Genomic DNA, 13,767 nt, shown 5'->3' on the forward strand with positions numbered 1-13,767 from the left:
GGTCAACAGCTTGGAGATGGAGGAGTTCCACCTTAGCTTTGTCATGTGTGGGAGGAAAAAATCCTTTACGTGACCACAACTATGGGACCGAGAGCTGGCTGCGGTGCTGAGAGAGGGTGAAGTACGATGAAAACGACAAACTGCAAGACAGTGAGAGAGGTGCAGGCGGAGATGTTACAGTGGATTGAGAAACATGTGGTGTGCTCGCTAAAAAAAACACAGCAGGCATGTCCACTTCCGTAACAGCTGACGGGCTCTCACTCAGCCTGACTGGAGCAGGTAGAGAACCAGAAGATTCACAGTGGGAGACCTGCGTGCCAATACTTGGCACAGTAACAAAGGAGGAGGAAGAAGCAGCGGATACGGTTGATGGGGCAGCTGATGGCAGGGGCGTACATAGGAATCATGGGGCCCCATAGCAGAAATTCTAATTGGGCCCCCCCCCCCAAAAAAAAAAAAATTAAATAATTGTTGGGGGCACAGAAGAGCAGATCTCACAACTTTCCAGCCTGTGCATAGCAATTTTCTTCCTTGCTGAAGTCCTAGATTCCTCTTTCATTGCCCAATAAAATGTGATGCCAACAAAAGTGTCCCCCCCCCTTAACACAGTATGATACCACCATGGTGCATTCCTCCTCATTAGCCTCTACATGCACAGTGTAATGACCCTACTGTCAGGGCTGTGGAGTGGGAGTCGGTATAAAATGGACAGACTCCTAAAATATATAATAAACTAGATGGTTGTCCGATTCTAACGCATCGGGTATTCTAGAATATGCCCCATGCAGGATGTGACTCCCCCCCCCCATATAATGCGCCATGCAGGATGTCACATCCCCCGTCCGTTATAATGCCCCATGCTGGATGTGACATCCCCCCCTCCCTTATAATACCCCATGCAGGATGTCACATCCCCCCCATAGTGCCCCATGCAGGATGTGACATCCCCCCCTCCCTTATAATGCCCCATGCAGGATGTCACATCCCCCCTATATAATACCCCATGCAGGATGTCACATCCCCCCCATAGTGCCCCATGGAGGATGTCACATCCCCCTTCCCTTATAATGGTCCCTCCACGATGTCACACTTCCCCACCCCACCTTTTAATGCCCTATGGCCCCATACAATAAAAAAAAAAAAAAATCCAATACTCACCTCACTTGTCAGCTGCTCCTCTGGACTCCAGCATAGCCCGCATGTTCCCGCTGTGCGCTGTGACTGGTCAGGAGAGAGCGAGGTATAAAGACGTCACCGCGCCCTCTGACCTGACACGTCACACAGCAGCAGCGGAAGACACAGGAGCTGCTGCGCAGGCACGGGGAGGGGTAAGTATGACGTCGGGTGCTGGGATCCTGAGTGAGCGGTGGGGGGGGAGGAGAGGGGAGGGGAGAGGAGGAGAGGGGAGGGGTAAGTATGGCGCCGGGTGCCGGGGTCCTGAGTGAGCAGGGGAGGGACAGGAGGAGAGGGGAGGAGAGCAGGGGAGGAGAGGGGAGGAGAGGAGGGGAGGAGAGGGGAGGGGCGGCACTTTTACCGTCCGGAGATAAGCGGCCGTAGCCGCTGATCTCCCGACAGTAGCCGCATGGGGGTCAGCGGCGCCTCCGGTCGGGGGACGTATGCTGCAAGCAGCCGGCTTCATCTCCCGGCAGATCAGCCGCTATCGGCCGCCATCTTTTTGTGAAATGCCGCGTCTCTGATTGGCCGCGGCCGGACCAATCAGCGATGCGGGATTTCCTGTACAGACAGACAGACAGAAAGACAGACAGACAGATGGGATAAGACAATTATATAGATAGATTGGGTACAGTAGTTCAATGCAGTTTGTGGGGAATATTTTTTTCATAAGAATTTGGGAAAGTTATGAAATGTCCTATAAATGTCTGCCCTATTCCTGATCTAAGGGTCTAGACTTTTAGCTGAGATGAATCTGTGCTGCAGTAAATTTATCACTTACACATGAGCCATATATGAGGGAGTCGCAGTATAATGCACTCACCATGGTCCTCCACACAGTATAATGCACTCGCCATGGTCCTCAACACAGTATAATGCACTCGCCATGGTCCTCCACGCAGTATAATGCACTCGCCATGGTCCTCCACGCAGTATAATGCACTCGCCATGGTCCTCCACGCAGTATAATACACTCGCCATGGTCCTCCACGCAGTATAATGCACTCGCCATGGTCCTCCACACAGTATAATGCACTTGCCATGGTCCTCCACGCAGTATAATGCACACCCATGATCCTGCACGCAGTATAATGCACCCCCCATGGTCCTGCACACAGTATAATGAACTCCTCATGGTCCTCCACACAGTATAATGCAGTCCCTATGGTCCTCCATGTAACATACCTGGCGGCGTCCTTGCATAGTGGTCCATCTCCCACTGTGCAAGAGCGCGCACTTGATTTCCAGTCCAGACTGCCACTCTGGCTTCTTTCCATACTGTCTGCTTTGCTCTGCTCTGGCTGTTTAGGGCGATGCCCGCTGAACTTCCTGTTTCTTGTAGCTGCTGCAGACACACCCCTAATGCGTCCTCAGCCTATTGCTGTCTGTCACCTGGTATTTAAACCAGCTCCTCCATGGAATCCAGGCCTGAGCATCTTGTTCTGTCAGTTGGCTTCTTGTCACTGATGTGCCAGGTCCTATATATCTTTCCTGCCTTGCGGTATCAGATCCCGTGTCTGAACTGTGTCCTGTCTGTGTACTCTAGCCAGCTGTCTGTCTGCGTTCCTGGAGGCTGTATTTCCAGGCCTGTCTGAACACGCTCCTAGCCTGTTCGTCTCGCCCTCTGGGGGCCGCATACCCAGACTCGCTCCTGTATTTGTTGCAGTACAGTTCCTGTCTGAACTGTCTCCTAGCTTCCTACCTGTTTTGTCTTTATGTCCATTTGTTCCCTTTTTCTGCAGTTTCTGAACCAGCACTTGGCTTTAGCTAGGCTCGTTCCTGCATTTTGTTGCAGTAACTGTTCTTGTCTGAACTGTCTCCTAGCTTCTTACCTGTTTTGTCTTTATGTCCGTTTGCTCCCTTTTTCTGTAGAGTCTGAACCTGCACCTAACTTCTACTCGTTGTCATTGTACTTCCGTTTGTGAGTTGGAGTCCTTTCGCTACTTCTTTGCAAGTACCTTGTGTGTATCTGGTTCTGCCTTTCTTTTCCAGTCTGTTCCGTGTGAACAGAGCCCTGTCCCCTTTGCTTTGTCTTTTGTTTACCGCTTCGGCGATTTATCTCTGTCCTGTCTTACTTACCGCTTCGGCGGTTCCTGCCCGCTCAGCCTTATCCACCGCACTAGCGGTTTTGCTCTGCTCAGCCCTGTCCACCGCGTCTGCGGTTTTGCTCTGCTCGGTCTTGTCCACCGCGTCTGCGGTTTTGCTCTGCTCAGCCTTGTCCACCGCGTCTGTGGTTTTGCTCTCCTCAGCCTTGTCTACCGCGTCTGCGGTTTTGCTCTGCTCAGCCTTGTCTACCGCGTCTGCAGTTTCGCTCTGCTCAGCCTTGTCTACCGCGTCTGCAGTTTCGCTCTGCTCAGCCTTGTCTACCGCGTCTGCGGTTTCGCTCTGCTCTGCCTTGTCTACCGCGTCTGTGATTTCGCTCTGCTCAGCCTTGTCTACCGCGTCTGTGGTTTTGCTCTGCTCAACCCTGTCCACCGCGTCTGTGGTTTTGCTCTGCTCAGCCTTGTCCACCGCGTCTGCGGTTTTGCTCTGCTCAGCCTTGTCCACCGCATCTGTGATTTCGCTCTGCTCAGCCTTGTCTACCGCATCTGTGGTTTCGCTCTGCTCAGCCTTGTCTACCGCGTCTGCAGTTTCGCTCTGCTCAGCGTTATCTACCGTGTCTGCGGTTTTGTTCTGTTCAGCCTTGTCCACCGCGTCTGCGGTTTCGCTCTGCTCAGCCTTGTCTACCGTGTCTGTGGTTTCGCTCTGCTCAGCCTTGTCTACCGTGTCTTCGGTTTCGCTCTGCTCAGCCTTGTCTACCGCGTCTGCGGTTTCGCTCTGCTCAGCCTTGTCTACCGCGTCTGCGGTTTTGCTCTGCTCAGCCCTGTCCACCGCATCTGCAGTTTTGCTCTGCTCAGCCTTGTCCACCGCGTCTGCGGTTTTACTCTGCTCGGCCTTGTCTACCACACCTGCTGTTTCGCTTTGCTCTGCTTGATTACCGCATCTGCGGCTCTGAACCCGTCTCCCAGTCTGTACTGGACATTACCCAGCCTGCACTCTAGCCTGCCTGTTCCTGTATTCCACGGTGTGGGTCAACAGCCGTGTCCGGGGTCTGACCTGGAGTGGCACCTGGTCCCTCTGCTCGGTTCCTCCCTGGTGCACTGGCGTCGTATGCCGTCATGCGACCTTGGTCGGATCGGGCAGATACTTAGTTACACCCTCCAGGCACTCTCCGGTTCATGGCACAGTGGAATCACTAATCACTCACACGCCAGTCAGTCCGGGCGTGTGCATTACACTCCACACAGTATAATGCAGTCCATATGGTCCTCCACACAGTATAATGCAGTCCCTATGGTCCTGCACGCAGTATAATGCAGTCCCTATGGTCCTGCACGCATTATAATGCACTCCCCATGGTCCTGCACACAGTATAATGCACTCCCCATGGTCCTGGACACAGTATAATGCACTCCCCATGGTCCTCCACACAGTATAATGAACTCCCCATGGTCCTTCACACAGTATAATGCGCTTCGCATGGTCCTGTACACAGTATAATGAACTCCCCATGGTCCTACACACAGTATAATGAACTCCCCATGGTTCTGTATGCAGTATAATGCAGCCCCCATAGGGTAAAAGGCAGCCCCCACCATAGGGTAAAAGGCAGCCCCGTCCTCCAGTACTATCAGTACTCACTGATTTACAAAAATAAATAAATAAATGCATACTTACCGCTCCTCGTTCCCTGCTGCTTCAGGCTCTGCAGCGCGTCTCTGTCATCACCTCAGCAGCTGCCAGCTCCAGTGTCTGACACAGCGTGGAGCGTCATCACCCCACTGCGTCAGAAGCAGAGGAGTAATGAGGGAGATGGAGTGTCACATGACGTTCCCTCATCCATCATTGCTTTCAACCAGGGTCGGCTCCAGGTTTTCATGGGCCCCGGGCGAAAGAGTCTCAGTGGCCCCTTTAATACATACAGCATTCATGATGCACAGATACGGCGGAGAAATGTAGGTATACAACACAGGGCCCAGCCTGCCACCTCATCCTTCACATATGCAAACATGCACGCACACAGCACGCAGACATGCACACACACAGTACACAGACATGCTCGTACACACACAGTACGCACACATGCACACAGTACGCAGACATGCACACACAGTACGCAGACATGCTCGTACACGGTACACAGACATGCACACATACATATGCAGGCAAGCACATACACAGATACATACATATTTGAACACATTCTTAAAAACACATAAAACAGACATAAATATATATATATATACACAGTCAAACACACTGACATACACACAATACACGTTAGAAATATATTTAATATGGGGACTGGGGAATCTGGTGGCAAGCCTCACTTACCTGCCCCTTGTCCTGTGTCCGGTCCAGCTGGGCAGGGCCGCCGGCATGTTTGATGGCCATCACAGGCTCTGGACCATCAGAGGGGCCCACTCGCCGTTGGGGACCAGACCGCTCCCCCAGCATGTCCACAGAGATGACCTCCGGCAGTGTTTGATTGCCGGCACTTAATCGGGGCCCCCCTCCTGCACCCTGTGCTCCGCCGGTGCTGCTTAATTGCCGCCACTTCATCAGGGCCCCCCCTCGGGGCCTCCCTTCATCAAGGAGCCCCACGGGGCCTCCCTTTATCAAGGAGCCCCACGGGGCCTCCCTTCATCGGGGACCCCATGGGGTCTCTCTTCAACAGGGACCCCCTCGGTGCCTCCCTTCAACAGGGACCCTCTTGGGGCCTCCCTTAAACAGGGCCCCCCCTCCATCGGGGCCTCCCTTAAACAGGGCTCCCCCCTCCATCGGGGCCTCCCTTAAACAGGGCCACCCCCTCCATCGGGGCCCCCCTCCTGCACCCCCCGCTCCGCTATTTGATTGCCGCCACCCGCAGACACTGATTTCAGACATGGCCGCGCGCAGTGCACTGTGCGGCTGTGTCTGCTAGTAATGACGCGGCAGGGGCGACACAAGCACAATTAAAGGCGTTGTGTCGCCCCTGCCGTCATTACTACAAGAAACAGCTGCACAGCGCATGGCAATGTCTGAACACAGTGGCGGTGGGCGGCGGCGGCAATCAAACAATGGAGCGGGGGTTGCAGAAGGGGTGCGACTGCTATCGGGCCCCCTCGGCTCACGGGCCCCATAGTAGTCGCGTGGCCTGCCGCCATTGGCGGTACGCCACTGGCTGATGGTTGTCAAGGTCTGCTGGTCCGCATTTTATTGCAGTGTGATTTCCAAAGTAACACATGTTGATTGCGCATATGACGGTTCATGCATGTAGTCGTCAAATTATTGCACTTTTTCCCTCTACTGAGTTTTTTATTGCAAAGTGTACAGATAACGTGAGTTGGTTCATCCTTTGAGGTCTCAAAAAAGGCCCAGGCTAGGCAACCCTTGCCACCCCTGTGAGCTGCAGAACCGCGACCACTGCTGATCAATGCCACGGTTGTCGCTAAGGATGCAGTGCGCCTCGTGCTTGCATCACTCTGTGTCTGCGCCACAGGACGCAATGTAACCTCCTCGTCTTCCTCCTCCACCTCCTCAGATGAGCTATTAAGCTGCTTGACTCTGAATTCCAACCAAGTAGGATCTTCAACCTCGTCATCATCCAATATGTTATCGCATTCCTCGCCCTCAGAGTAACCCTTCTCCTCTAGTTGCCCTGACAGCACAGTACAGTCCACATGAGCCTCAGGTATCTGAGTCTCATCAGGATCACCTCCCTCCCCGTTGGTTAAGGACTGGTGACAAGGGTCAGGAACCTGCTTGGATCCTACTCCGTCCTGCCCCGAATCCAACTTAAAAAAATTTTGGACATCGGTGCAGATGCTTTCCTCCTCTTCTTGACTCTGAATGTTTAGAGTGCACTTCTGATGCCCATGGTAAAGAATGGGTGAACAGTTCTACAGACTCGCCCATCTGTGGTTCGCTACAGTCAGTTGAACACTTGGACAGTTGTGACACGGGGGAAGCAAGGGTAATTGGGGTGCCACCTCCGTGGACTGTACTGTGTGTGATGTTGAGGTGGAGGAAGAAGAGGAGAGGCCACTTGAAGCAACGTGTTACGGGTCGGGGTGGTGGAACCTCTGTGCTTTGGTGCAAGGAGGGACCAGAGGGGCGTGACTAAGTGCCTACTCGGCCAGACCCAGTTCACACGGCGGCTTAGTTGACTCCGTGAACCAGGGAGGGACCGGGTAGGTGAACCAGGTGCCCCTCTGGGACCGACCTTGTGTGAGAGCCGGCGACTCCCACGGGTCAGATGACAGGAACTGACCGGTACAGCAGATGAGCACGGCAGGCAGGCTGGTGGGTGGTCCAGGTAGATAAGTAGGTAGGTATGGCTGATAGCCAGAAAGGCGCTCCGGGTAGGCAAGTAGGTGGACACGATAGGTTACTTGGCAGGTGCTCCAGGTAGACAGGCTGGCGGACATGGCAGGTAACTGGTAGACTGGCGGGCAGAACTATTAGACAGACTGGCTGGCTGGACTGTAGACAGACTGGCGGGCTGGACAGACAGGCAACAGGACCTGAGGGCTGAAGCAAGTGTTAGCATACGGAACAACCTTGCACAGGCACCTCCATTTTGAAGGAGGTGCCTTATAAAGGGGAAGTCCTCCGGCCATTGGCCGGGGACTCTTTAGGACGGTAGGCGCGGCCCCTTTAAGAGTGAGGGAGCGCATGCCCTAAACACATTGCCCGGGAAGCTAGGCGCAGTGCGCGCCACAGCAGCAGCAGGACGGGAGCAGGAAGACGCTGGACCGGGACCACGGCGGTGAGGGGAATGGCGTCTCTGCCCGGCAGGAGGCAGAGACGCCGATGCTACACAGCGCTTGCCATCCACTTGAGCACCTGCTCTTTCTGGCCCTTATCAACAAGGCATATCACTGTGCGGCTGCAAAACAAACGGAGTAGAGTAACAGAAGTTGTCAGTTGTCTTTGGATAGGACGTGACGGTGTTGGATCACTAGTGCTTTCACTAACATTACCACCTACTCCACGTATACCTTGAACACCAAGCATATTCCCCCTTCCATCACGACCTCTCTTTTTCCCACTCATGTTGCTCTAATAGTGAGGTAGGAGCACACTATTAGCAAAACAAAATTAGAATTTTTTTCTCTGCAACAGTGCTGCACACAACTGAATTTCAGCAACACTAAATGACAATGTGAGATATGGCTTGCTGTATAATGTTACTAACCGAACAAAGTATTTTTTTTTACTGTCGATGATGCCTGTATAACATAGGAGATATTCTCCAAACTATTTCAAACTGAGATGTCCCTGCTGTATAACGTTAGGAACCAAAGTATTTTTTTTAATGTGGATGACGCCTGTATAACATAGGAGATATTCTCCAAACTATTTCAAACTCAGATCTAGCCTGCCGTATAACGTTAGGAAGAGCAAAAAATGATTTTTTGACTCTGCACAAGCTCTGAATACATCTGAATTTCACCACCACTAAAAGGACAAGGTGGCTTATAGCAGAGTGTAACACGTTTGAGACAGAAAAAAATAATTTTTGACTCTGCCTAGTGTAAAGATCTGAGGTTGTGGGTTGTAAGTAATCACCTTCCTTCAATCCTTCCACACAACTCTGACTAAAAAATGTCTCTCCTCTACTTCCCTGGGGTCAGCCCCCTCCCAGCTCAGAAGTACTGACACCCTTCCCCTTAAGCATTTACTTTTGACTAAAACAATGAAGAATATTCTAGAAGATTTCATCTGAGACTGTCTGTAAGACCCCCTGTGGTGACGGCTCCACTGTGACTCAATCTACACTCACCTAATGAGATCATTGGCTGTTGAAACAATGGACTCCTGAGATAAAGATGAGATTAGTGGAATGCTGGACATTTTACAAGTGAATCTTACATACTGACAAGTAAGCAGAACTATATAAAACATAACAAGTAAATCACTAATAAAACACAATAATAATAATGACAAAAATGGTGGTCCGTTGCTGAAAAAAAATCATAGTCTTTAGTAAGTGGGCAGCTCCTCACAGCAGAAAAAAAATACATTTTTTTACTTTGAAAACAGCTGAGGTTCACCGCCACTAACATAGTAGGTGGCTTTTAGCAGACTGCAATCATTCATTGCAGCCAAAAAGGTATGACTTTCTGATGTGGAACTGTGACCGCGCTTACAGATTTGCAGACTGCAATAAAGCTAACGCCACCTGCTGTCTACACCAAAACCAGGGTATCCAACATTATTACCCAGGCACCACTAAAATCTTAATAACTATCAGCCGATCTTTGCCTGCACTAGCGCTGTGTTTTGTACCAAGTGCATATTGGGGCTATCAACATAAGCACTTCTGACTACGGGATCAGATTTGTACTCCTTTCCATATGCACACAGTAATTCCAACATTTACGTTCTACCAGTAGGTATATCTAGGTCTCATATTCACCGTATCTGCACTGACGCGACCACCTATTCATAATCCATGTCTCCGCTCTATTTAGGTAATTAAAAGGACCATACCACCTCACTTACTCCTTTTGCACCAACCTCCTACTCAGTCTCAGGAGGTCCAGGGACCTTGCCCTGTTTGTCAGGTATGGTCACTTATAACCATCAGTTTTTCACCACTTATTGCTGATCCTATTCCTGTGTTTCTTCTTCTAGTTTTTTCTCGTTGGATCCTCAACGTCCTACGAGACTGTTTAATCGCACGGAACACCTAGACTCATTCAGGTATAAACACGGAATCCCGATCCAACCTTTCTGTAAAACAACCCAGAACCTAACCCAATTTCCTCTTTTTTCTTTTAAGGTGTATCACCACCTCAAACTAAATTGACCTTTATGTGACCTATCTACCAACCGCTTCCAATACGAATTTGATCCTAAACAGGACTCCCTGCAATCAGGACCATCGTCCACATCCCCTTTTGTATTGATTTTAAGAATTTTAATGTATGTCATTCTATTTTAATAAAATATACCTTTTACCCTACCACTTCTCACTACTTCTTGCAATCTCCTAGTCCAGCGCAAATCATCTCATTGGCTTTTAGCAGACTGTATCACGTTTGCCACACAAAAAAATCTCTTGTGGACTGTGGTTAGCAACAGAAAAAATCTTTTTTTTTTACTCTGAAAACAGCTGAAGTTCACCGCCACTAACGTAGTAGAGGACGTATAGCAGAGTGTATAACGTTTGCCACACAAAAAAATCTTTTGTGGACTCTGCCTAGCAAGAAACTGTGCATACAGCTGAAGTTCACGCACCAAAAAATTACAAACTGGGCTAACACAGCTTGCACTTCCATTAGCAAATGAAAAAAAAGGTTTTTGTGCTCTGCACTGACAAGCTCTGCAGATAGTTGAATTTCAACCCCACAAAATCAAGAAGTGGCCTACAAGGGCTTGCTTGCTTTATCATATTGGAAGTGCAAAAACAGATTGAAGGTATACCCCTGCATGGAGCACAGACTGTACAACCGGTGCACAGCACTGTTCTATGCCATAGGCCCTGCTCTTTCTGTCAGAATCTCAGTAATTGCACAAAACAAAAAAAGTGCTGCAAGGTCAATTGAACAGGTACCCAGCACAGGACTAATCTACACTATCTGACTTCCATAGAAGCGCCCATCTATCTAGCTAATATCTCTCATTACACAGGAGCTGGGTGCAGGAGCAGCGTCTAACACAAGTGACATGCATAAAATGGCGCTGAGGTAACATGGCTGGTTTTTATATGCAGAAGATGTGATTTCAACAGCCAATTGCAGAAGCACTTGTGTCTGGGACACTGTGGATGCTTCCTTCACTCTGATTGGCTAGCTCCTGACTTAAAGTTACCGCCAACAGGAAAAAAAAAAACACAATGTGCCACAGATCTGACCTGTTCTGAACTATCATTCATCTATCACGTCTTCCCGCTGTTCATACACAAGCACTATGCTAGCAAAACTGTTAAAAGCACTGTAGTTGCCCCACAATCACGTAACCACGTAAATTCGCCGAACGTTACCAATTTTCCCGAATTTAACAAATTTTGCTCACTTTTTCAATTACGAATCAGAATGTGCCACATTCGTGTCGAACTTAAGTTTGGAGATCAGAGTTCGAGCATATTCACTCATCACTACTCTTGAGCGGGGGAGAAAGGTGGACTCTTTAGACATAGTTCTGGTGTCAAAGACAATAACTATAGAAAATTCTAAAGGAAACCCAATTTTATTAGGATACTGTATTTATTGCAGTCTTGTTATCTGTTCATTATAATTAATAAACCATATTTTCCCTTATATCCTGGACCATTTTGTACACCGCAGGATAATGTGTTTTAACATTCACTGCTGTATATTTGCAGTTCTGTGATCATGCAAACGTAGCAGGTGTTCACACAGTCACCAACATGGGGAGGGGAAAAGGATTGTAATGGACAATCATAAACCAAGAGATAATAACCTTGGCTGGAGAAAACCCAAACTGTCATGCCACTCCATTTAACATGAAATATCTATACTAGAGCAGCTTTTTGTCATGAAACTTTGTGTTAATAAATTGACAGCTGGGCATTTGCCACGTTAAAAAACATGGGTCTCTCCACACTCTGACGATGCCAACCTAGTACTGAGAGTTTTATAGCTTTTAAAGACCCTCCATATTGACCCTTCCTTATTAACAAATTTCCTAGATTAATAACAGAAGAAAGCTGTAGAATTGTTCTTTCATAGAGAATACATTACATGCCTGTTTGATAGTATATCCCTGCAGGTGTCTAACAGCCCTGACACTTGTAGCTGCGGTGACAAAAACAAAAATGCCGAGCACGCCGCAAATACTCAACGAGCACCCGAGTATTATCGCCGAAAGGGTTAATGATACATACTCGCTCATCACTGCAGCACAATTGCATTCTGCTATCTCCATCATTTCCGTAGTAATCACTGTTTCCACTCGTCTTTGGATTATGATGCGAATTTTCATTGTCATCATTAGATTTGTACCGACATGAAGATTCCACATGTTGTGTAGTAACAATTAGATTGCTCTTACCCCAGAATTCAGGTCTCTTCTTCTTCTCTTTGCAGACATCCTGTCGCCTGCACTTTTCTTACAGTCTGTTAGCTTTAAGGAGTCAGGCAGGGAAAGAAAGAGGAGGAGGAGGAGTGAGACGGCTCCTGTGTATGAGCTTGGACTGCTGTTTGATATGACAAAGCTTTTTTTCTGGAATAGATAAGGGGCCACTCCCATCTCCACCTGTTTCATCACAAGGATCCAAAATGCGGCTGTTGCTGTATACAAATGACTATATCACAATATTGGGATCTGAATTTATGTGGCAGCATACAGTATTTTGCTAACATTTTAAAATATTTATTAGTATGTAGCAGAATTAGAACAGGTTAATGTGGATTAGAAATGTTTGAAACGTCGGCATCCTGTACCTTGAAGCAGATTTTTAGTAGAGATGAGCGAATGTTTCAATATAGTCGTTTCGGATCACGATAGTCGAATTTGCAATATTAAGTCGTTGCAGAATAGCCAAACATCTGTGGCGCTTTACATGTGAAAAAGGGTCACCGACTTGTAGAAGAGGAGAGAGGACCCTGCCCGCGAGGGCGCACAAACAATCTACAAGGGATGGCTGAGGATACAGTTGGTCAGGGTACCAGGGGCGTCGCTAGAATCCAAGATTCGGGGCCCCAGTCCTGAATCTTTTGTCCAGAGCCCCGGATCTCCTGCCAGACTGCAGTGGGGGCGACAGTGAGTCAAGTTACTTTGCCTGTGCACTGAATGCTGCCGCCCCCACTGCCGTGATCCCGCCTGTGATTACTTCGCTGTGTAGAGGAGCCCGGCTGCCTGTAGACAGGAGGACATGTGCCCTACAGTGCAGCCTCCTTCCTCACTGAGTAAAGTTGCCTCTAGTTTTGGCTCAGGAGAGGATGGGCTGCAGTCACAGAAAGGGGGAGAGCAGAGAGAACACTGCAGGGTGAGAAAGGAGGCTGTGATCTTGCCCAGTGTGTGATACAGGAGGTGAGAGAGCGAGTGTGTATATCTTTGTATATATATGAATGCGTATATATATATATATATATATTAATGTCTATGCATGTATATCATTGAGTGTGTATATGAATGTGTGAGTATATGAGTGTGTATATTATTGTGTGTATGTGTGAGTCTATGTGTATATGTGAGTGTGTGTCTGTGTATCTAGCAGTGTGTTTATATCATTGTGTGATGTGTGTGTGTTTCTATGTGTGAGTGTGTGGATTTATGGTAGGATGTAATAGGCAGAAAAACATGTAATATGTGTAAACACCAGTCCTTAACAACCACCGATACGTCTTATTACAGCGGTCATTAAGAGACCTTAATTCTCAGTGCTGCTTTCTCACAGCGCCGATGATTAAGTGTAGCACGCCCCCAGTGGGTGAAAATCCCATGGTGAAAGCTGTATATGGACAGCTGACACCATGGTGCAATCTCCTAAATGTTGCTGTTAATCGCGACATCTAAGTGATTAAAACACCTCCTTTAACACCATCATTCCTCTGCAATCTTATTCGCGGGTGCTGATCATTGCCATGGTACCACAAGGTC

General features: G+C 48.9%; 1 protein-coding gene across 1 annotated transcript in view; it reads right to left on the reverse strand.

The window, feature by feature from the left end:
- LOC141265127 (ATP-binding cassette sub-family B member 5-like) overlaps positions 1-12,376 on the reverse strand; it is a 1,418,963-nt gene extending 1,406,587 nt beyond the window's left edge. Inside the window, exon 1 of the mRNA XM_073677804.1 lies at positions 12,217-12,376. Within this exon, the coding sequence (XP_073533905.1) occupies positions 12,217-12,255 (39 nt within the window). The 5' untranslated portion in view covers positions 12,256-12,376. The remainder of the gene's footprint in view (positions 1-12,216) is intronic.
- Positions 12,377-13,767: the final 1,391 nt, after the last annotated feature.

Source organism: Phyllobates terribilis, unplaced genomic scaffold (assembly GCF_046119375.1).
Source record: "Phyllobates terribilis strain yellow unplaced genomic scaffold, ASM4611937v1 Scaffold_4__5_contigs__length_816908805, whole genome shotgun sequence".
Classification (NCBI taxonomy): domain Eukaryota; kingdom Metazoa; phylum Chordata; class Amphibia; order Anura; family Dendrobatidae; genus Phyllobates; species Phyllobates terribilis.